This window comes from Capsicum annuum, chromosome 2 (assembly GCF_002878395.1).
Source record: "Capsicum annuum cultivar UCD-10X-F1 chromosome 2, UCD10Xv1.1, whole genome shotgun sequence".
NCBI lineage: Eukaryota > Viridiplantae > Streptophyta > Magnoliopsida > Solanales > Solanaceae > Capsicum > Capsicum annuum.
Genome location: NC_061112.1, coordinates 137,160,803 through 137,185,165, shown reverse-complemented (window position 1 = coordinate 137,185,165; position 24,363 = coordinate 137,160,803). Strand labels below are relative to the sequence as shown.

The 24,363-nt window shown below is 35.1% G+C and overlaps 2 protein-coding genes across 4 annotated transcripts; both read right to left on the bottom strand.

Moving 5' to 3' along the window:
• Window positions 1-1,089: 1,089 nt before the first annotated feature.
• On the bottom strand, window positions 1,090-2,787 carry LOC107861288 (dehydrodolichyl diphosphate synthase CPT3). 2 transcript variants are annotated; one of them, XM_016706633.2, is made up of 2 exons: window positions 2,397-2,787; window positions 1,090-2,182 (listed from the first exon to the last, which is right to left on the bottom strand). In XM_016706633.2, exon 2 carries the CDS (start codon window positions 2,136-2,138, stop codon window positions 1,275-1,277), a length of 864 nt encoding a protein of 287 aa, XP_016562119.1. In that variant the 5' UTR covers window positions 2,139-2,182; window positions 2,397-2,787; the 3' UTR covers window positions 1,090-1,274. The 2 variants fall into 2 exon arrangements, with proteins under 2 accessions (XP_016562119.1, XP_016562120.1); XM_016706634.2 differs by having other exon boundaries at window positions 2,423-2,787.
• A 3,518-nt stretch (window positions 2,788-6,305) lies between these two features.
• Window positions 6,306-12,687, bottom strand: LOC107859784 (rab escort protein 1). Of its 2 annotated transcripts, none has more exons than XM_016704892.2 (9): window positions 11,859-12,687; window positions 10,711-10,833; window positions 9,893-9,992; window positions 8,913-8,951; window positions 8,571-8,802; window positions 8,419-8,494; window positions 7,610-7,808; window positions 7,034-7,120; window positions 6,306-6,851 (listed from the first exon to the last, which is right to left on the bottom strand). In XM_016704892.2, exons 1-9 carry the CDS (start codon window positions 12,566-12,568, stop codon window positions 6,765-6,767), a joined length of 1,653 nt encoding a protein of 550 aa, XP_016560378.1. In that variant the 5' UTR covers window positions 12,569-12,687; the 3' UTR covers window positions 6,306-6,764. The 2 variants fall into 2 exon arrangements, with proteins under 2 accessions (XP_016560378.1, XP_016560377.1); XM_016704891.2 differs by having other exon boundaries at window positions 7,034-7,123; window positions 11,859-12,669.
• Window positions 12,688-24,363: the final 11,676 nt, after the last annotated feature.

Sequence of the window (24,363 nt, the reverse complement as noted above, 5' to 3'; positions counted from 1 at the left end):
TCAAAATTAGTAGAAAACGTAGAAATAAAAGAAGCACAAAATGAAACTCACAATTGATAACTTGATATGTCATAATTTTAGGTAAAGTTTAGCCATAAGTTATGTTTATTATTAGGTATTTTTATAACCTAAATAGGTTATTTTAGTAATACTAATCAATTAATTAAAGAAATTCTTATTCTTAAACAAAAATTCTTGAAGCTAGATAAATTTTTGATTTTTTCGATTATTTCATTCGACGTTAACATGCTTATTTCGTATTTAGTCATTTATGTAGTAAGATAGTAACTTATCAACTTATCTTACATTTTCACCTTTTCAGGAATTGTATCAAGTGTTTTATTGTAGTTAGTAAATTTATTCATAATTTCTACGGATTTAATCAAATCTTATTTTATTTTAAGAATTTAATGGTTAAAGCAGAAGACCATGGCATTGTTGGAAAGTGTCACCCAAATTTTCACCCATCACAAAAATATGCAAATTGCAGCAATATATTCTGATCGTCATCAAATTGTAGTTATTCGTCAAATATTTCCCATACCTTCTGTTAAGATTCTGTGTGTACCACTTGTGGTGTACATAGTTTGTTTTGAAAAAAAAAATATAGAGAGAGATAGATATAGATATATTGATAGATATTTTGATTTTTAAACTATTTTACTTTCGATAGATAGCTTTTTCCCTAAAAGTCGCATAGAACTTTTGTTTCTTTCATTTTTTTTCTTAAAATAAATTTTGCTTCTTTAAAAAATTTTCCTTTCCGTGCTAAAAATATGAATTTTACATGAGTTCTATATTTATACTTAAAGGGATTCTATTCAATGATATCAAACCCATACACTCCACGTAGTGGGGTCTGGGGAGGATAAGATGTACGCAGTCCATACCACTATCTCCGAAGAAGTAGAAAGGTTGTTTAAAAGGATTCTATTCCTAAAAGAAAAATTAATTTTTCTATACTTAAAAAGCATTCTACCTTAAAGAGAAAATTAAATGTTTTCTTAGTATTTAAAATATACTTCTTCTCATATATTACTAATAATTGGAAGAAAAAAATTGAAAATATAATTTTATCTATTGCGGAGACTTTTAATGAATAACAAAAAGTTGAACAATACTGTTAACAATTTTAATATAGTGTATATAGATAGACATGGATACGACTTTAAAAAAAAAAAAAAAAAATGAAACGAGATCAAGGCTAAACCGGAGTGTCTAATTACAGAGCCATCATTAGCCTGAAGCTAAAATGAAGAATAATCGCAATGATTTTACAACTGCTTCTTTTCCTTCTCCAAATGAGGATACACTCGCTGGAAATTCAACACTGCCCATAACAAGTGTCGTAAACCAATCGCAGGAAACAATACCTTCGGGGAATACAGTAAGCAGTTTGTTGTCTGCCAAAGAAGGAAATTGCTGAGGCGAGACGTCCCTGATGTTCGGATCAGAATGTCAGGTTCAGGTGCCAATCCCATGTATGTATGCCTCTCTATGTCTACCAGATATATGAAATGATCGCGCTCCAATTTTTCTCCTGCTGTTACTGCATTTGGAGATTGGTTCGCGTTAAGTTGTTGGATTTCGTTCCATTTCTCTTGGCAGGATGCTTTAACTGCGTGGACGATCTCATCACTAGAAGTGTAGGCCATACAGATGAGGAGATTGCTCTTGGTGTTGTTGGCGGTGGCTTGGGTCGCCTTCTCAACTGCAACTCTAACTGGTTCGTCAAGAAGGTTCAGGTTCCCTACGAAATGTATTCTCACTCCATATTCGTTGATAACACTTTCTTGCTTGAGTAGTCCTTCAATTTTCTCCATCATTAAATCCATCAAGAATCGAACTTCCTCTGGCCTTCTTTTGAAATTATCAATGCTGAATACATATATTGTCATGTATTTGACACCCAATTCGTAGCAATACTTGAGCATGGACATGAGAGCCAAAAATCCAGCTCTGTGTCCATTGCCCTCAGCAATATTCCGTTGCTTGGCATACCTCCGATGCCCATCCAGAATAAAGGCGATGTGGTTTGGAATTGGACCTACAGATAAAATGCGGAACAGAAATCTGCGCATGTTGACCAATGAACTCCCAACCAACCTCCTTGCTAAACCATCAATTGTCTTCAACATTTTTCAAATCCCAGACCAAATTCAAATAATTCAAGTGTCAGAACCTGCAGTCAACATTCAATCATCAAGAAACATGACGAATTTAGATCACCATTCAAAGGTGCTTTCTTTTTGGTCAAGAGCCCGATATGTCCTCAGGCTTGCACCAGTAATATGGGATTACACTCCAGATAAAGATTACATATAAAGTAGAAGAACGATAAACATAGAAGAAAAAAAGAGTAAAACGAGAGGTATACAACAACAATAACATAATACCGAGTGAAGGAATATCAGACACAAACCCTCAAAAAATGCTGTTGGAGAAGGTATTTGTGTACCCTCAAATAGACACTGAGATGACCCAAAGCTGGCGATGATGATTTTAGATAAGCAAATGTGAAACTAGGGATCTCCTGTTCATTAGCAGCGTCCTCCATGTGGGCGAATTATAAGTACCTGCATTTACATCACAATACAATTCACAGTTTTGGTATGTTAGCCCTCTTTTACCTAAAACCCACCTAATTTTCAAACCTCAAAAACCTATATATTTGTAATTTGTTCCTTAAGACTTAAAGAAAGAAACAAGAAAAACATGACGAAGGTTAAATTAGATTCTCCAACTATAACTAGGAACATATCATCAAAATGGAGTGTCATTAACATAGTCCAATTAACAGGTTTAAGCAGAAGCTAAAACCAATTTATGGAGTAAACATGGCAGTCTTCCAATCTTCTCCTGCTGCAAAGAAATAGACGTTAAACAAGCACCAGATTAACTCTAATTAATCTTTCTCAATACATAGACTAAATCGGTTAAGTTCTACAAGAAACTTTCAACAGTTAAAATACAGTTGAACACATGCAATACAGAGCTGACAGGAAACAAAAAAATGAAGTGCACAAAAAATAATGATTGATTAGATTGAACTCCAACCAAGTCAGAAGCAATTGAATCTATGAACAAACGCATGGCTAACAGCAATTTCTTCGGCTCATAGTTTTCCCCATCAGTTATACCTATCACCTTCCTGATTTGGTTCTGAACTCATGGTGGGTTGTAGGATATGGCGAAGCTTGACCGCTGGGAAATTTCCAGTGTTGATCTGTATCTAAATGTATGTATTGTTAAACAGAAAAGGAAAGCTTAAGGAAGAGTTCCAAGGCAGAGAGTAAGCAAGGTAATGCAGTGAGACCTTGAAGATGAAATATACAGAATTATCAAGTAGTTCCCTGACAAGCTTCTAAGATCTAAAGGTGTTGAACTGGATCAGGTAGTTGATTGAGAAACTAGATGATGAAAGTTGTGGACAAGGTCTTGGTAAGCGTTCCGGAGAGATCTGAATCAAAAATTTCCTACATTGAGGAGGACTCTGAAAATCTTCGCAGAATAACTTTGCCGGAGCTTGCGACTGCTCTATAAGCAACTGAACAAAGAAGATTGCCGAGGATGGAGGAGAACAATGAGGAAGTGTTAGTGGCAAGCAAAACAGCAAAGTTCAAACAATTTCTGGTGGAAAAAGGCCATTGGAGAAAGAAAAAATGCTGGCTCAGCCAAGCTAGGAGAGAAAGGAGGCAATCTCCACACTGCAAAAAGCCTTCCCATACTGAGAGTATGTATTGTTGGTTTCAGACTTGGAGAGAAATGAAGGGCATGTAAAAAATCTGGTCATGTGGAAAACGTGTTCACGATCATAAAGGAGCAGCAAAATTAGCAGGCACAAGCAGAAGAAAATCAGCAGCATGAAGAAACTGTTACTTTTTAACATGTTTAGCTGCCAACGGCGCAAAAACAAGAAGAAAAGCACCATTCATTCTTTATCCAGCTAAGGCATCTTTAACACAACCCTAGTACAGTTTGTAGGAGTTATATGAACTAATTCAAGATACTAGAAAGTGCAATGGTCAAAACATACTGAGCATGATATGAGGGGACTTTTTCAAATGGATGACCATCCAAGATGATCAACTGTAAGTAATATTAACCATTTGATATAGTGATTCTGTACTCAAAGTGCTAATAAGCTTCGATATTAAGTTAAGATTGGTGCAACAGAACCATCAATTAAACAATGGATCCCAGTTGTCCTATGAATAACTTGATCAAGCAGTTCATTTAAACACCCTTATAATAGGAAATTGAATTGAATAATGACAAAAATGCGCCATAAATGGAAAATCAGTGGGAAGAATCGCTATTCTTGTAAAAATGCTAGCTAGCTAATCTATACTTACATTTTCTCAGGTGGTCCTTTAACTATCTGACGATGAAGGGCTTCTTTTCTATGCTTTCTCATTCATATTCTACCATTCTTTCTCTTCAACTGTGATAGCTGCTAACTCATCTTTCTGTTGTTGTCGTTGCATATCTTTCTACAAAGACATCCATCCAGGCACGAAAACCAATATAAGAAACAAGCTTAAGTCATCCAACTTGTGAACCAATATCAGAATAATACTCCTTTCATTTCAATTTGTTAGTCTTTCTTTGATCTTTAGTCCGTTTAAAAAAGAATGTCCCTTTCCTTTTTTGGTAACTCTTTAATTCTAACTCTCCACATCGCATGTTTAAGGCCACAATATTAAAGGACATTTTGAAACATTCTACCTGTCTTTAGTTTAAGACCACAAGATTCAAACATCTTCAGTACTTTCTTAAACTCTGTGACAAGTCAAAACCAGGCAAACAAATTGAAACAAAGGAAGTATCAAAATAGTTTCTTCTAGCTCTGAATAAGAGATATTGAATGTTACAAGAGCACTGTTCGGTCGAGCCATCTAGTAACATTGCCAATTTCCTGTGTTTAGCTATATATTAAAAGAAGAAACAACAAAGAAATATGTTTTTCAATGCAATGGGAGCAAATATTAACGAGCTGAAGAGGAGACCTGGAGATCAAGTATGAGACTGTCTAGATATTTGATCTTCCAATGTGGCCATTGAGGGATGCCTAACTACCTGCATTTCTTTTTGAGTACTGTAAGTCCAACCTTCAAACTTTTTGAAGCCTCAATAATTGAAAGAACGAAGTACTTGGCAAGATTATCTAAAGTGAGTCTTGCTATGTCTTCGGTTGCCGCCCTCCATTTCTTGTTCTCAACATAGGCATAATTCTGTTAGCAAGTGTCTAAACTTTGTTACAGAAAAACTGGTATATTCATACATGTTAAAGTATTTTTAAGGTTGTGGTCTATCTGATAATTACAGCAGAAATTGCCAGCAAAACTATTGCCACATCTGACATTAACTATTCCTTTGAGGCTTCGACAGATAAAAAATTAACATATACCAAGCAGCTTCTAACCCTGGTAAAAGAATAAGAAAGGAACAAAAAAAGACATATTGTGCATTCAAGCACAAACATACAAAAGAAGGATTTCCTATAAAGCAATGTTCTGTTCTCCCCAATTCAACTTGCTGCATAAGATATTGAGACAGATGTGTAGCCAAGAAAATAAGTCATACAGGATTGCAGTTAAGGCAGATATTGCTTCAGACCACATCCTAAAATATGATAAACAGAATCAGCAAGTTTTTTTATTGCACTGTTCTCTTTACCTCATTTCTAAACAATAGAGTAAGTCTTCCACTTTTTTTCGAGTAGTCTTCCACTCATAACCGATCAAGATAACTTTCTCGTCATTTGACATTGTGATCATAATTCTATCCTATATGCATTTATATATAGCTTTCTTTTCAAGTGTTCTGTTTTATTTTTTGGGATGTTAACAGTGATGCATAGTTCGGTGCATTTATATCGAACAGAGAATGGGAAAAAAAAAAAAAGAATTGGACGAGGGAATATTAATGGGCAACTTTGAGGAGAATAATTATGCTCCAGTTACCACATTGCACAAATTTGATGTCTCTAAGCAGTTTGCATGGAAACTAAATGGTGTATGCAAATGCAAGTTTATGTAGGATTCCGTCGGCAACCCATCTACTGGTGTTGATGCTAGTTCTCAATGGCTTTCGATTGCTGAGTACGTTTTTTCCTTTTCCAGTATAAATCTTCTAGCTTTATCATCTATAGCACAAAACGCAAATTGTATTTTTGTTATTCGTTTATAGTTCCATTTTATTTTATGTGATGTAACATCGTTCAACATGACAGAGAGTTTGATATATTAGTTTAAATTATACAATATATTTATGATGGGCAACATAAATATTAATGTATTTGGTTGAAAAAACAGGAAAGAAATGGGAATCAGATAAATAAGCTATATTATCGTACAAGAAGTAAATAGAGCCATTCCTAAAAGAAAAAATCAAAAGAATTGGGAAGTCCCAACTCTCAAATCAGGAAACGCAAAAACTAATGGTCGCAAAAGTAGACCAAGTCTCATGCCCTATATTCAATCCTATTCATTGTAGGCCGAAGAAGCTCGAACACCAACATACTACTCTTACAACAACAAAGCATTTCGAACCAAACACTAACATTGGTAGGGACCGAAACCACTTCAACTATATCCTAGTGGCTAGTCGTCATTGTCAATGCATACATCCTACACTCACCCCACATGTGAGATTGCATTGGGTATGTTGTTGTCATTGTCAATGCAAACTGTGATATTCTGCCACCCTCTGTCAGCTAAAACGAAAACATATCCAGAGACCAGAAGCATCAATATTGTTGTCTAGTCCTCGAGCTCTTGGCCAGCACCCTCCTCCGATGAGGTTGATTTGGGGAAGAATTCTTCACCAGAATACAGCTCTTGAAATATCTGCACAACATAACACCAGAACACCGAAGACGGCACAATAAGCCCTTCAGAATGCATGTGAACGGGCCACGGCAGAGAGGGCACAAGACGAAAGACGAGAAAAGGAGGCAGGAACAGGGGAGAAAAGAAAATATGGACCAACGTAAAAGAGGTACATTTAAGAAAAGCGGAATGCATGTTACCTTTTCTGTAGCACCCAGAAGATCATGATAATATGGACTCCCATCTGGCATGGGGGTACAGATGATGTTATCTAGTACATCCTGAAACTGCTGGACAAAAATTGGAAAAATCAGGACAACTATAACTCAGGGATCATTTGGTAACATGTCGGATGAACTGAGATTATTACTTCATAGATAAATAATTAATTAACTAATTGGGGATTGTAATGTGGATCGCAGCCTAATATGTTGTGTTTGCTGTTTGGTTACAGTTGGCTTAATCAGTGGGTACCTTAACAGTACTAATATACATGTTCAACATTCTAAGTTGACGGCCTATATCAAAATGTGCAGAAGATTCTGAACGAAGAGAATTCACAACCCTGGAAGGAAACAAAATTGACCGACTGCAAAGGCCCCTAAGTGAAATGCTCATGACAGCTGTTTCAACACTTTTACGTAACAAAAGACAACATTGAAACCTCAGCAAAATGAAACAAGAACTGGGGAAAATCATTATAGAAACAAAATGGAAGAGCAACTGAGTAGAGCAAACCAAAAACAAAACAAGATATAAAAGGGTATAGTGGATACCTTCGCAAGTTCCTGAGTATACAAGACACTCCAAAGTAAAGCAGGCCTTGCATCCCCAGTTTCACTTTGGTTCTCTGCAGAATTGTTATTTGCAGAACTTCCAGAAACAGGAGCCTGAAACAGAACATTGATGGCTGCATGTAATAGCTTCTTCCCCTGGTCATCATCCTCACATATAGCTGAAAGATAAGTCAAAAACCTGAAAGAGAAAGCAAAAAACCAATTGAGATAGGGTAAGAAGACACTCAAGGAATTAACCAAAAATTTGTAACTCCATTCCATTCAACTTAATAGTATTAATTACTCTATATTAGAAATTCACAATCAAACTACCAAAACCACATTCTTTTTTCTTTCTTTTTTTGTTGATAAGGTAAGTAATTTTATTTACAATTGAGCGAAACCCCATATACAAACCATACACCAAAAGAAGAGAACCGACATCAAAATTGCGCTCTCATCACTGAAATCACATTCTTAGAGTTGACAACATGGTTTCAAAAGTTTAACAGGGAATATTTGTTATAGGTAGCTGAACAAACTTGATAGATGTCTGGTGATGACTTAGGTTGAGTCATATACATAACTTGTGCATAACAACTTGGTGTCTATTAATGTAACATTTTGACTTTTGAAGAAAGGTGCTAACGTGAGCAGTAACATTCTAAAAGTGAAAGGCGGAATAGTAAAGAAAACATCCTAAAAAAAATAATAATTCTGAATAGTGACATGTTAACGGTGATGTGTCAGAAGCCCATATAGCATTAGGGAAGTGGTGAGTAAATTAGAAAGGAGGCAGGTGAACTCACATTCCAGAGGGGCAAACAGCTACGTTGCTACTCAACTGAAGCACATGGATTGCTGCTACCTGCTCAGGGAAGAGAGCTGGGGAAGGAAAATTGGTAAGGTAAAATATATTAAATCACTTGAAAACAAAAAGTAAGTTAGGAATCTATCTTACATCTAGGAGGAAAAAATATCAAACAATTGGCTACATCCAATTTCAAAGAGTGCTTCGAGATACATATACTCCTCGCCAGCTTCTCAGTCGTATTTCGCAAGCGAAAATCACGAGTATCAGGGGAAGAATGGGGGAATGGTGATTGAACCGCAAAAGATGGAGCTAGAATCAGCTTATGGCTGAACAATTCTTGTTCAGAAGCCAAGCAAACACCCTTGCAACTCCCACTAGCCTGTGAAATAATCAAAGTGACATGTCAACTCATGAAATTTACAAAAGTTTAGCTATGCCAAATGAGCACAGTTAAAGTCTTATAGGAACAAGGAGAGAATCACTTTGAACCTTGTCCATAAGGAGAGAATTAACAGGCATCCGAAGAACCTGGAAACAAGTTGAAGTAAAGATAGAAATTAGCCTCTGGGAAGACTACTAATGACAACAATTCAAAGAATTCCAGAAAATTAAACATCAATTAACGAGTATTGACAAGTGGACACCATTAACAATGAATCAGATGTAAGAACAAATAAGAACTTTATTTTTCAAATTTCCAGTTACAACTAAACAATGAATGACGAAATCAAGACAGAGATTTTTTTAATGACAGAAAAAAGGTAACAGAAGGGAAACTCAATCAAGATGATATTTTCAATTAGACAAGTAAAAAGCTGAGCTCATTCAGTCGTCAAAAACTTGAAGTTAAAGAGTCATTCAGAAGTTGTCAAATTAAAAGAATAATTAAGTTTGCCTAAAAAGTAATCCTTCAGGAGGTAAATAACAGTGTGAATCCTCTCCAACTGCTTGAAAAGTGCTTCTTTCAATACTACAAATAAGCTCATCAACATTTCTAACGATAAGACAGTAGGGATAACTGGCAAATCACCACAAATGTATATCTAGCATTATATCTAGCATTCTGGGGAATTAAAAAAACAAGGCCAGCACTAGCTGCAAAACTATTCAATAGACTTTGTCGCTAGAGATAAGCTCCCTAAGCTACATGCTGGGAGAGCTGATACGTCATCCAATGCAAATTTAAGACCTTCAGAAACTCTTCAGGCCTATGTTATGCACCTCTTTCACTTCCTTATAAAGGATTTTCACAAAAACTCTTCTCCATTTTGGCAGGGTGGTGAGAAACTTATACAACCAAAACATAAAAGGACCACAAACATAATACATATTTGGAATATTTTATACTCTCTTACCATGAATTAACAACACGAGGGAAGAAGGGGAAAAGAATCTCACTGGAACCAAAATGCAAAACAAAGTGATAATACGCTAGAGCTATCCAAGCAAAAAGATATTAAAAGACGTACATAAATGCATCCTTTGACTGCAGCACGACGACAAAAGGCCTGTGGAAGTTCCCCTTGACCATAGATGGGATAAATCATAGCACCAGGTGCATTAGGAAACCTAAAGTTTGTGAACAATTGGAAAATTATAAGAATTTGTTTCGTGAGAACGAAACTTAAGTTCATAAGATGTCAAGGCGTATAAAGATAACTTTCCATCTCAGTGGATCAACTATTGTGATTAATTAGTCTCAAGATCGAATCTCATTCTCTTTTTCTAACAGTTCCTGAAAATGATTAACTAGTCTCGACTATTTCCCTTGTCAAAAAGACTAATCCAACTATACATAGAGCTCTCCAGGCTGACTTTTGATCTCTCAGTTAACCATCTTAACATTACAAGATCAAGGTTTTGACTTAGCATAAATGCTCGGGAAAAAGTTGACAGATATGAAAACACAAATGATGGGCATTCCAAGGTTAAACCTGTTTCATCCACACATGCAAGCATAACCTAAGCATGCGTCATATTGAACTTTTTTTTTTTTGGTATACCAGAGAGGCAAATGGACAACAAAAATAGATTAGCCTAATAGTATTATTTTCAAGATTTCGATAATTAGGAGCATGAATCTCAGTTGTGGATAAAGGGGAAGCTTAACAGCAAGTAAATGGAAGAGGTAATTTCATAATTAGTACACAGCCATTTTATGCACAAATGGACGGAGTACATTCAGGATGACTACACTACTGTTTTATGTATAAAAAAGGGATGGAAGGGGTACTTTCATAATTTCTACATGACTTTTCTTAAGTACAAAAGAAGGGAGAGGAGTAACCTGCCAACGGATGAGTGATAAAGGGCCAATCGATTAATACCATCTTTTGTCTTAAGAACACTTTTGCCAACATCTCTATTTTCTTGATCATAATCTGCCATTGCTATTGCATATAGAACAATCCTTAAAAGAAATTAGAAAAAAAGTAGTTCACTACTTGGTCAGATGAATAATAGCTAGAATCTCAACTATAGCATACAGATTTACTCCAAGTGAAATGCCAAATTCTGGAGAGACAACCGTAAACAGTTAATATTCATAAACCATTCCAACTCTGGATTCACAATCTTAAACAGTTTGAATTTATAAACCCATTCACATTTGTTGAGAGCAATGATTCATTGACCATTACAACGTTAAGGGAAGCCAAATATCATTAATAAAATATCTATGGTTTTGTACGTCAGATAATTCTAATAAGCTCATAACTTACACCACGGTTTGATTGTATTTTATTTTTATCAGATAAACCACAATCATAAGATCCATGTCTAGACCATGGAAAAGTAGTAGTAGTAGTTTTTCAACAATCAAAAGAAAGATGTAGAAATTTGTCAGGACTCCTTTGAAACAGCAGGAATCATACGGGACACTACATCGATGTCATGGAAATCAGAGATACATATAAAAAGTACTAAACTACTTTGGCCAGTGGCGGATGTACATGTATTCCAGGGGGTTCATCCGAACCCCCTTCGTCGGAAAATTATACTATTTTTACATGGTCAAAAAAAATTTTATGTATAAATAATAGAGACTGACCCCTTCAACTAGTCCGTACATGTACTACTGAACCCCTCACGGAAAATCCTCCCCTGACTTTGGCCTAAGTACAAAACAAACAATTATCCTCCCAGTACAAATTGTTTGAAGCATGGTATATTAGAGAAATGAATGCTTTACTTTTGGCGTGCTTTCATTCAATCTAATGAAAAGCTTCCTAGTTTCCACTAAAAATTTATAAAGCTTCCTACTTTATTAGGCTGAGACATCACAATCATACAGGAATCACACAATCAGCTAAAGCTATATGTTCCTACTGTTTATGAACGGAACAAGCATACAACATAAGCAAGCGACAACGAAAGCAAAAAAAGAATAACAGGAAACTGTGACTAACAGAGAGAGAAAGGCGAGTCGATCTGTACGATTTTAGCTTTGGAGAGAGCCCCATTTTGCTTAAAAACTCCGAAAACGGACTCTCTAAATCCTGCTCTGATATGCTCCTACTTTCGCTACTCTGCTCACCACCACCACCACCAGCTGCAGCTTCAAGATGGCCTTGTACCAGCTTGAAGAATCTCATCAACTGATTCTTCTCCGTGAAGCTTAATTTCCGATCCTTGAATATCGCGCTGCGCGAATCAGGTACATTCTCCAAATTGCCCTCTCCATCACTGATAAAACTCCCATCTATGCCCTTGAACTCCATATACTGATTCACCTCAGACTTCAAAATTAGATCAATCATCGCATCTGCACACATCAAAACCCTCGGCCCACTCAAATCAATATTGAACTTTCTAGATTGTTCCAAGGGTTCCGCGGAGTAAGACGTAATCTCAACGGAGGAGTACATCGGTCGGGTAGCGATACCGACCCGAGTGTAACCCGAATCCGTATCGGGTCGCGAAATCGGGGAAGAATCGGATGATTGTGATTCGATGTATGAAGTGAATTCCTGAAGCGGAAGCGAGGCATAGTGGGAACCGTATGAGGGATTAGGGTCGAGGTGGAGGACTGATTTTCCGGCGGCGGAGGCAGCGGCGGCGAGTATAGCCTCCGGCAGACCGGTGCCGACAACTATAAGGTCGAAGTTGGATGGTTCAATAGGAGGATACGACGCAGTTTCGTCCATTAGCACGGGTTCTTCGGAAAGTTACGAGTAGAAAATCTAGCAATTGGTAGTTTTGGGGGTATTCACGAATAAACCGAAAAATGGAATTAACAATAATAAATCAAATGATTTAAAATTCAATAAAAAGTTAAATTTTCATTAATTTTTTCCAAACTATAGAAGTAGTTCATTGTATATTTTTATTATTATTCTGCATCTATTATTAGTATAATAGATAAATATTTTTAAACTAAAAAGTATTAAATAAATAAAAATTATCTCACAAGTGCATTATACAACCTTAAGAAATGGTAACCGGCCTTAATTCAATTTAACAAGGAAGTAATCAAAACAAATAAATTTTTCTATAAAATATGTACATGAAAATAGTTTGGAGTTATGCGAAACACGAGCTTAGACACTTGAAGGGAAGAAGCAAATCAAATCAAATTAATATTAAATTTTTGAAAAGGCTCCAACAATTTGAGTTGCAGAGTTCTTGAAGAAGAGAATAGATTGGAAGGTCGACTAAATGTATGCAGAGAAAGCACATTAGCAAGGCTGCTAACGTGCACCATTTGTAAATCCTCAAGATTTCTACTGGAAACTATGGTGTTACCGACGAAATTGGTTACTCCGCAAGACGGAACTAACTGTTCACTGCATCCACTAACGTTTGGAAGCTTCCTACCCCTCAGGTATCATTCTATACCTAAGGAGATTGAGGAACCCAACTCAGACTCGGATTCGCCGACTTCGATTCATCTTCGAAGCATAGGTTCTACGTGCCCAAACAGGAGGTTGCAATTCTCAAAGCAAGCGCCACCACCTCAGCAGCCAGTGAAGAAGGAATGTACTGAAAATCGCAAAGTTGGTACCGGTAAGACCCTGAACTACGTTCCTCCAGCTACTCGAGAAGGGAAAATTGTTGTCACTATTGTTAAAGGTGATTTAGAAGAGCAATCTCACTACTGGGAAAATTCCCTAATAGGTTTTGTGGTGGGGGATACTCCTTACCAAAAATCTATGGAGAATTTCGTTGAAAATGTATGGAAATTTGTTGAAAAATCCCAAACTCTGAGTCATGATACTGGATATTTCATCTTCCGATTCAATTCAGCTGAGGATAAGGGGTGGCCCTTACACGTTTCACAACAAACCTTTCATAGTTCAACCATGGGTCATTAACTTTGAATTTGATCCAAACTGCATCACAACTTTTCCACTATGGATTACACTCCCAGGACTACCTGTTGGATACTGGGCAGGTGATGCATTAAGTAAAATAGCGAGTGGAATTGGTCGTCCTCTTCACACAGACCATTATACTGCAAGCATGGAACGTATATCTTATGCTCGTGTATGTGTTGAAGTGGATGCAACACAACCTCTAATTGAATCTGTTGAAATGGTGACTCCGACAGGAACGTTACATCAGCCTATTGAGTATGATTGGAAACCCAAATTTTGCAGCCATTGTCTACATTTTGGGCACTTTACTGATGATTGCTGACTACATGACAAAGGCGGGGATCAGGAGAAGGATTTCCAAGAACAACCAAAAAGGAGAAAGAGGAACAGAAGAAGGAGAAGACTTGTACGTGGAGAATGGCAACAAAAAGAAATAAGAAATGTTATTAGGAAGGAAGCTACCACCCCTCCACCACTAGATAACCAACTGCAGACTCATAATTTGGAAACGGACCAGGAACCACAAAAGCAGAGTATCCAGCATGCAAATGGGAATGGTGAAACCTCACTAAAAGGAAGGGCAAGCACTTTTAGGAGTGACAACAGGTTCTCAGCCTTAGAAAGTATGGGTGATCTTGAGGGAATGCCCGGTAATGCTGGCAAACCACCCAACATAACATGATTTTTGCAACCTGGAACTTGAGGGGATTGAACCAACCCCTCAAGCAGAAAGAGCTAAAGTTCTTTTTAGTAAAACATAAGATAGAAATAATGGGATGTCTAGAAATGAGAGTGAAGCAGCACAAAAGTCTTAATATACTGGCAAAGGTTGCACAAGGTTGGAGTACTAGTTGTAATTACCCGATGGCTCCAAATGGTCGAATTTGGTTACTATAGAGAAACCATGTGCAGGTACAGGTACTAAGCTCTTATAAACAGTTTATACATTGTTATGTGAAGAGTCCAGTAGATTCTTTTGCGGCTTATGTTATTGTTATATATGCAAAAAAATATTGCTGATGAAAGAACAACATTAGGGTCTGGCTTAAGGGGATCAAGCATAAACATCCAAGAACCTTGGATCCTGAGTGGAGACTTTAATGCTATATTGAGTTCTGATGACAGGCTGGGCTCCCCTGTTACAACTGCTGAGACACAAGATTTTAGGGCTTGCTTGGATGGCCTGCAACTTATGCCCCTAAGATCTAGAGGCTGCTATTATTCTTTTTGCAATAAGCAGGAGAAAAAACAGAGAGTATATTCAAGAATTGACTGGGCTATGGGCAATTATAAATGGCTACAAAACCATGAAGCAGTAGAGGCTGACTATCTACTACCAGGGATTTCTAATCATTCTCCAATCTTGCTACAATGCAATCCTACAGTGAGTAGCAGACCAAAGCCTTTCAAATTATACACTACAGTCATACAACACCACAAGTTCCCAAAAATTGCTGCAAATACCTGGAGGCAAAGATTCACTGGGACCAAAATGTATCAGTTGGCTCAGAAGTTGAAAACACTAAAGACAAAGCTAAAGGGGCTAAACTCTTACCTAGCATCATATGAGAGCCACTTGCATACTACTAAACAACAGCTAGCAGTTACTCAAGACAAGTTGGCCAATGATTTGTTAAATCAAACTTTGATAGAGGAGGAGAGAATATGTAACGCTCCGAAATCGGGTCCCAAGACATCACACGGTTCTTAGGGTCACAAGTGACCCCAAGCTAACCCTTCTACTGGCATAACTCATAAGCAACTGAATAAAAATACAAATTCATACAAATCAGCAGAAATTAACTCTTTTCTGAATCTGATCGATACAAAAATGGAATTTTACAAGATTATAATTCTGCCTTTACAACCAAAACTGAAACGAAATACATCAACTTCTACAGTCTAGTACTGACTGTAGGTAGCCGGGTCATGACTCCCGACTACCCCAACTCAATACGACTGAATAAAGGAAATACAACACTATAAACTCTGCATAACTAACCCAAGCCCTTGAATCAAAAGGACTCATCACCTGCTGATTGGATACCACGAACTGAATGGATCTAAAGGTGCAACTATACCTTGTACCTGCATTCCTAGAAAATATAGCCCACATACGAATATGTGGGTCAGTACCATGGAAAAGTACCGAGCATATGGGGGTGCAATGCATATATAAAATAATATCTTAATATCATCACAGTTTATAAAATTATGCATGCACAAGACAGGAATCGAACCCCCAACACTTGCTTAAGCAACCTAGTGAGCAAACCACTAGGCCAACCAAGCTTGGTTACAATACAAAGAGTTGCTTAGAGTGAGATGTTCTCTCAGTAATTCTTATGCTTATTAATTTTAGTTTTTGTATCAAACATATCAAAATTAATATTACTTTATTTGTTGTATGATTCATCAACACCGTAGTTTGTAATTATTAGTCTAGGCATGACGCCCTGTTATTTCGATCCCAACAAAGTTTTGATAGAAAAATCATACTACAAAAAATCTAGTGATTTTCGATTTTCTTAATCAATGTATTTCTTATATAAAAATACTTACGTTTGTTCGTATTACACTACTTTGGAAATTTTCATGTATTCTAACTAGAGGTGCCAGGTAGACAAGATGAGTTGAATTTGTATGAGTCAAAATGAATTGAGCTAGTAAAAAGACAGGTTAAAATGAATTGAGTTAAAAAAAAAGGAACGAATTGTTGACCTGCTCAAAGTTTTTTCTTTTCTCGTGTTGGATATTTGGCTCCACTATGTGAGAATACACTGAATTTATTGTTGTTGTTGTTATTGTATTGGATATTTGGCTCAGTAAGAATCATAATTATCATAATAAAGTCAAAAGTTTGACATCTCAATAACACTATCGTTTTAACATGACCTTAGGCTTTATTCCAGATAAATTACACAAATCTCAAACTTAAGAGACTATATCACCTAATATCCCTTACTTTTTAAAAATTTACATAAAATCTCCATTTTTAACTTTACTCTTGATACATATCAATAAAACCTCACTTCCTATATTTACTTCACCATTAACTCATTCAAGCTAATTTTTTTTTTCAAATATTTTGTTTCCTAAAATATCTCCGTAATTATCAACAATTAAATCATCTTCCTTCCTGATATTTTCTCATCCATTAACGCTTAAATCATCTTCCTTCTTGATTTTTTCTCCTCCATTAACGCACGCAGTTTTTTTTCCTCCCCTAAAATCTCTCTAATTTTTTTTTAAAAAATCTATTGATATATACATAAATTTATTTAGTTATTCATACATGTTTATTCTTTTAATGGTGATTCATATAAATGATAAATATGATATCATTATATGGGTATTATGGTGATTCATACGGTAGATACAGGTTTGTATGATTTTAACGGGTGATATATATTGTATTATGGTGATTCATATGGTTATTTATTTCAATTTTTGGGTGATTCATATGATATTAATGGTATATATGGTATTATGGTGATTCATATGGTAGATACAATTATCTTTTTCAATTATTGGGTGATTCATATGTTATTAATGAGTAATACACTTTGTTCACACTGTATCTAAAAACGAAGCAACCATCCCCATCACCAGAGCTCACTGTTCCGATGAACTAGTGCTGGTCCACTAAAAAATGACCCACTCACCATCGGAAATCCCCATAACAGCTTACCAAAAAAATTACCCCACCAGCGCCATCAATTATTGCGTGATTCATATGATATTAATAGGTGATACATTTCAAACTTCAAACAAATATATCACACATATTTCAGATGTATCACATAGTAATCCCCTGCCATCAAATAATAATCAACGAAGGTGAATCGGCAGGAGAGTGGGCCTTTATCGGAGAAGATATCAGCTGGGTTGGGTATTGCGCAACATCAGCGCCGCAGTGTCGGGCAATTTCAACACCAATGACATGTCAGCAACGAGGAGCTTAGAGGCAATGACAGTGGTCCCCGACATGCGACGGTGGTCGCTTCGAAGCTTACCTAAGATAAAAATAAAAAGACAAGTTAAAGCTTCAACGGCGGAGATATTGAGCAGGTACTAGATGTTACCATACCAAGCGACGTCATAATTAAAGTCGTCGTTCCCGGCGACGGACGACGGAGGAGAGAAAGTGGAGCTGGACGCCATGTAAGGTGGGTCAGCAGAGAAAGTGGATGGGATCATACTGGATTGAATTGGGATTGACACAACATAGGGTATTAAAAAAAAATTGAATCTGATTAATTCATTGTATAACTGATTATGCGTGATTTGCTCCACAAAATGAAAGAGAATTTATTATTTCCTTAAATAAATATCTTTGCCAGTTTCAAATGTATCAATTTCCTATATGTATCACCGTATAACATATGTATCACCATTTCAAAAAATAGGGATAAAATGTAATTAACAAAATAGTCAGAATTTTATGTAATATCACTTAAAGATTCAGAGATTTATGTAAGTTACCCTAAAAGTAAAAGCATGAGTTTTGGGCCAAAATGATTCCTTGTCTATTGGAGTATGGTCCTTCAAATATAACATGAGCATATTTAGAGCTCGTTTAAATAGGATTAAAATTTGATCAAATCAGCTTTTGATTTTTTTTAAAAGCTTTTTTAGGTGTTTGACAAAATAAAAAGTACTTTAAAAATTAAAAACTAATTAAAAAAAAAGATTAAAATTCTTTTAAGTTTGACCAAGACATTTACCTTTTTATTCCTTATAGTTTCCTTCAATTCCAACAATACCCCAAATTTCTCTAGTTTTCTCTTCATCTTTCTCCTTTGTTTTTTATTTATTAGAATTAAAAATTATATATAATTTGACTTATTTATGGTGTTAACTATACGGGAGAAGGTAGGAGTGGCTTCGGTGGAGGACAAGATGCGAGAATGAAGGTTGAGATGGTTTGGGTATGTGATGAGGAGGGGCACAGATGCCCCAGTTCGGAAGTGTGAGAGGCTAGATTTGGATGACTTCAGGAGGAGTAGAGGTAGGCCGAAGAAATACTGGAGGGAGGTGATTAGACATGACATGGAGAAGCTACAGCTTACTGAGGACATAACCCTAGACAGGAAGGTGTGGAAGTCACGGATAAGGGTAGAAGGCTAGTATGAGTGTGTGGGTTGTGGCAAGGTATTAGGTGAGCGCCTGTGTAGCTGAATTATTAATCCCAGAACTGTGTCCATGCGTAGGAGACTCTAGTCAGGAGAGTTTGGGTGTGGTGGTGGGTGTGTGTGGGTTGTGGCAAGGTGTTAGGTGAGCGCCTGTGTAGCTAGATTAATAATCCTAGAACTGTGTCCATGCGTAGGAGACTCTAGTCAGGAGAGTTTGGGTGTGGTGGTGGGTGTCTTTGGCCTGTAAATGTATGTTACTACTAGGTGGGTATCCTATTTCTTATTTCTTATTTCGAATTGCTCGTATTTCTCTTATTTCGTATGTATCTAATATTTATCTTTATTATTTCTTATTCCTTATTTCTGTTATGTCTTCCATCCTGTTTCATGTATCATTACGACCTAGTGTATTGCTCTTTGTCTTGAGCCGGGGATCTATCGAAAACAGTCTCTCTACTTCTTCGGAGATAGCGGTATGGACTGTGTATATTTTACCCTCCCCAGATTTCACTTTGTGAGTATACACTGGGTCTTTGTTGTTGTTATTGTTATTTATGGTGTTAACCTCGTTAAAGACATTTAAGTTATTTTGACAACAAAAAAGTGTTTAACAACACTTGTTTACCAAATACATCAACAACTTTTTTCAGTTTCACCACTTCTATTCAAACACCTATCTGCTTAATTTATAAACACTTATATTCAGCTTTTAAGCACATAAGCTAAAGAGCTTTTTTTTTCAATCTTATCCAAACGAGCTCTTAATTTTTTAAGTTTACTAAAATGGAGCAATTTTGGTCTCTTATTTATAGAAGTAGGTTCATTTTGGTACTTCAACTATAATTTGAACATATTTAATTCCTTAACTATGTTAAAGTTGAACACTTTTGATCCCGAACATAACAATGTTAAAAACATGAGGAATAATTTTTCTAGCGGTGCAAATTTGACAATGCTATTTTATTTCTCCATTTCTAATGATTTTATTTTTATTAAACAATATTGAAAATTATTTTTTAAAAAATACAAAATTATATATCTTAATCATAGTAATATAGGTAACTGTAAAAAAAAAAAAGTACAAAACTGTCTACTTTTTATCAGAAGTATTTTAGAATTATGAATTAAACAACTCGAATATTTATATCAATAAATAATTTTTTTCAACAATATCCAAAGGCAAAATATTGCAAATACATGGCTTACATCTTACTATCTAGAATTAATTCTTAGTCTAATAAATAAATATCAATATAATACTTTATATCATTTAAGAATGCTATATTTAAAATAACAAGTATGTAAAAATAAGAAATTAACTCTAAATAATTAGTTTTTCGTATATATTTTATATACCTCTTAGTAAAATTTTGCTTTGAGCCACTAATTTTATTTGAAACGCTCTTATCAATCATAATTCTAACTGAATTCAGTTCCAAATGTCACATTGGACATATATATACATTAAGATAATGAGAGTGTTGAACCATCTGAAACATTTTTTTCATTTTCAATCAACATCGTCTAGGTGTTATTTGAACAACCATAATGTTTCTCTCAACATCACAACATGAATGACAATTTTATATCCATATGCTTTCGCATCCCTACAACATCCTCTCTAACATTTAAAATAGGTCTCCCGAACATTTGTATTACAGGAACAAGAGATGAATCCTGAGATGAAGTATTATTAAATACATGTTCATTCCAAATATACTCATAATTGTATATTCAGGTGTATTATTTTTTTGCAAGTTAGACTGTTCTTGAATATTGACATTGTCTATGCATTCAAATGCAACTTTACCCATAATTCTACTATATGAATAAAGTTTGACTCACCGATAATGAGTCATCATTAGTAAAGCACACCATGTTGTCAATCATTCATCTCATCTCCATTCACATCTATAACCTACAACAATTAACATTCCATGACAGTTTTTCGTATACTACTTTAACCGACTAAAAAATAAGTTCATCTAATCTCCCGACATCAATTGTATAAGAAGTCTTTTGGAAAACTATGAGCAACAGTTAGCCACACTCCATTATTACTCACACAAAAAAACAGTTTCAAATGTTTCGAAATATTTCTTACTTAATCCTAATAACTCATACTAGTGTCTTACAACTATGGTATACCTTACCCATCTCAAGCACTGTTAGTGTGGTGGAAATATTAACACTAGAATTTTCTTCAACATCTTACAGTATTAGAGCAAAATTACGTTACTATACTCATTTAAGCCACTAAAGAGCATAAAAATCTAAAGAAAAATATTAACCATATTCAAAGGTAAAGTTGAGTAGCTGAAGATCTGGATTGTTTTGATCAACTATTCAAAATTATACCACATTTTCTCAAACGGTTTAGGGCTTTAGGCAGGCGAAGAAGAACGTGCAAACACTATAGTGCACTGAGGTGTATTTTTTACATGTTTTAAGTCGGCTTTTTATCAAGTGTATGTTTTGGAATTTTTAAAACGCAAATTTTTACATGAAAAAGATACAAACATACGTCGAACTATCATAATTGGTATATACCTACCTTCCATCATATTTTGGGTACAATTATACCCTTATCGTAAATGATTTGAATTGTATATGCGCATGACCCAACGACGGGACACGTGTCACAATCTTAGCCGTTGACTCTTTTTTTTTTTAATTTCATTTATCTCAAATGATTAATGTACCCCAAATTAAACCCCATTATTCGACCTACTGATCGATCTGATCTCATGAAATCTTCAAGCGTCTCTCTCACTCTCTCACTCTCTCTTTCTTCCCCCTTTCATTAATCGTTGTCTTATTCTAAAAAGTCCTAAATAATGAATCATCATTAGTAAGCACATGATGTTGACAATCATTCATCACTTTTCCATTCACATATATAACCTGCAGTAATGTAACATTCCATATTCACTTTTCGTATACTTTAATTGACTGAAAATTAACTTGATCTAACCTCCTGACATCAATTATATAGGAATCTTTAAAAAAATTATAAACAACAGTTAGCAACAATCCATCATTACTCACACAAAAAACAGTTTGAAATGTTTCAAAAAAAATTTACCAGCAGTGTACTACTGCTAATAACTCATACTGGTGTCTTACAACTATTGTATACCTTGTTCATCTCAAGCCAATTAATGTGATGACCATATTAGTACTAGACTTTTCTTCAACATCCTTTATTTTCAGAGAAAAATTATGTTACTAAAATCATTTAAGTCACTAAAGAGCATAAAAATCTAAAGAAAAATACTAACCATATTTAAAGGTAGAGTCGAGTAACTGTAGATCTGGATTTGTTTTGATCAACTGTTCAAAATTATGCCACATTTTCGCAAAGGGTTTAGGGCTTTAGGCGGTTGAAGAAGAACGACCGAATACTATAGTGCAGTGAGGTGTATTTTTACAAATTTTAAGTCTGCTTTTTAGTAAGTATATTTTTTAGAATCTTTAAAACACAATATTTTAACATGTTTTAAGTCGGTTTTTTAGCAAATGTATGTTCTATAATTCTTAAAACGCAATTTTTTACACAAAGAAGATACAAATATTCCTCAAATTATGATAAATGGTAAATATATATCTTCCATTATATTTTGGGCACAATTATACCCTTATCGAAAATGATTTGAATTGTATATGCCCATGACCCAACGACGGGATACGTGTCACAATCTTACCCGTTGACTCTTTATTTAATTTCATTTATCTACAAAATTAAACCCCGTTATTTGACATACTGACCAATCTGATCCCATGAAATCTTCAAGCGTCTCTCTCACTTTCTCTTTCTTCTCTCTTTCATTAATCGTTGTCTTATTTTAAAAAGTCCTAAATATTGAATCATCATTAGTAAGCACATGATGTTGATAATCATTCATCACTTCTCCATTCACATCTATAACCTGCAGCAATGTAACATTCCATGTTCCCTTTTCGTATACTACTTTAACTGACTGAAAATTAACTTGATCTAACCTCCCGACATCAATTATATAGGAAGCCATTGAAAAACTATAAGCAACAATCCATCAATACTCACACAAAAAGCAGTTTGAAAGGTTTCGAAATCTTCTTATCAACAGTGTACTTAATCCTAATAACCTATACTAGTGTCTTACAACTATTTAACACCTTATTCGTCTCAAGTACAATTAATGTGGTGACAATATTAGCACTAAATTTTTCTTCAACATCCTTAAGTATTAGAGCAAAATTATGTTGCTAAACTCATTTAAGTCACTAAAGAGCATAAAAATCTAAAGAAAAATACCAACCATATTTAAAGGTAGAGTTGGGTAGCTGTAAATCTAGATTTGTTTTGATCAACTATTCAAAAATTATGCCACATTTTCTAAAAGGGTTTAGGCAGAGAACGAGCGAATACTATAGGGCAGTGAGCTGTATTTTTAAATGTTTTACGTTTGCTTTTTAGTAAGTGTACTTTTTAAAATCTTTAAAATACAACTTTTTACACGAAAAAAGTACAAATATACCTCAAACTATACCTCAAACTATGATAAATGGTACAATCATACATTCCATCATATTTTGAGTATAATTATATCCTTATCATAAATGATTTGGGTTGTATATGTTCATGGCCCCATCGGCGGGACATCTGTTGCAATTTTACTCATTGATCATTTTTTTTAATTTCATTTATCTCAAATAATTAATCTACCCCAAACCTCTTATTCGACCCACTAACCGATCCGACCCCATGAAATCTTCAAGTGTCTCTCTCAATCTCTCTTTCTTTTCTCTTTGAATAATTGTTTTCTTGTTCCAAAAAATACTAAAGGTTAAAGTCATCATTTTTATCTTAAACTATATCCAAAAAATCAAAGACGCACCCAAACTATTGAAGAGACCTAATACACACCTATACTATTTAAAAGTGAATTTATTTACCCCTCAAAACTGATCTGACAAAGAATGTGATATGCACATTCCTACACGCGCATGAAAAGCAAAAAAATAAAATAATAAAAGCTTATTAAAAACGTCCACATGTTATCATTCAATTGGATTTTTATCAACTAATTATATTTTATAAGTTTTTTGTTTAAATTTATATAGTTTTTATTATCCTTCTTTATTCTTTATGTGTTTCTCCTTTCCTTCTTTTATTCTCTTTTTCTTTGTCTTCTTCCATATTTTCTCCTCTTTCTTAACTCCATCTCAAATTTCTTAGCTCCATTTTTTTTCTCAACCTCCGTCGATTCATCGATGAGTTCACAAATACACTTATTTTTTAATTTTTTTTTCTTCATTTTTTGATATTTTGTTATAGGTAGTTTGGAATTATATTGATTTGTGGGTTGTTCGAATTATACACAATTGGGTTGTGGGTATCTTGAATTTCACGAGTTGGGATCTGAGTTTCTTGCATTTTATTGAGTTGTGTTGTGAGCTTCTCGAATTTTGTGAATTGTGTTCTGGATTATTCGAATTTTATAAAGT

Bases quoted from the DNA above. Each gene is read 5' to 3' on its own strand.
- LOC107861288 (XM_016706633.2), bottom strand. From the start codon at position 2,138: ATGTTGAAGACAATTGATGGTTTAGCAAGGAGGTTGGTTGGGAGTTCA.
- LOC107859784 (XM_016704891.2), bottom strand. From the start codon at position 12,568: ATGGACGAAACTGCGTCGTATCCTCCTATTGAACCATCCAACTTCGAC. The intron at 9,993-10,710 runs GTTACTCCTCTC...CACAAACTTTAG, and splicing joins TATCACTCATCCGTTGGCAG to GTTTCCTAATGCACCTGGTG. The intron at 8,952-9,892 runs GTACGTCTTTTA...ACTTGTTTCCAG, and splicing joins CAGTCAAAGGATGCATTTAT to GTTCTTCGGATGCCTGTTAA.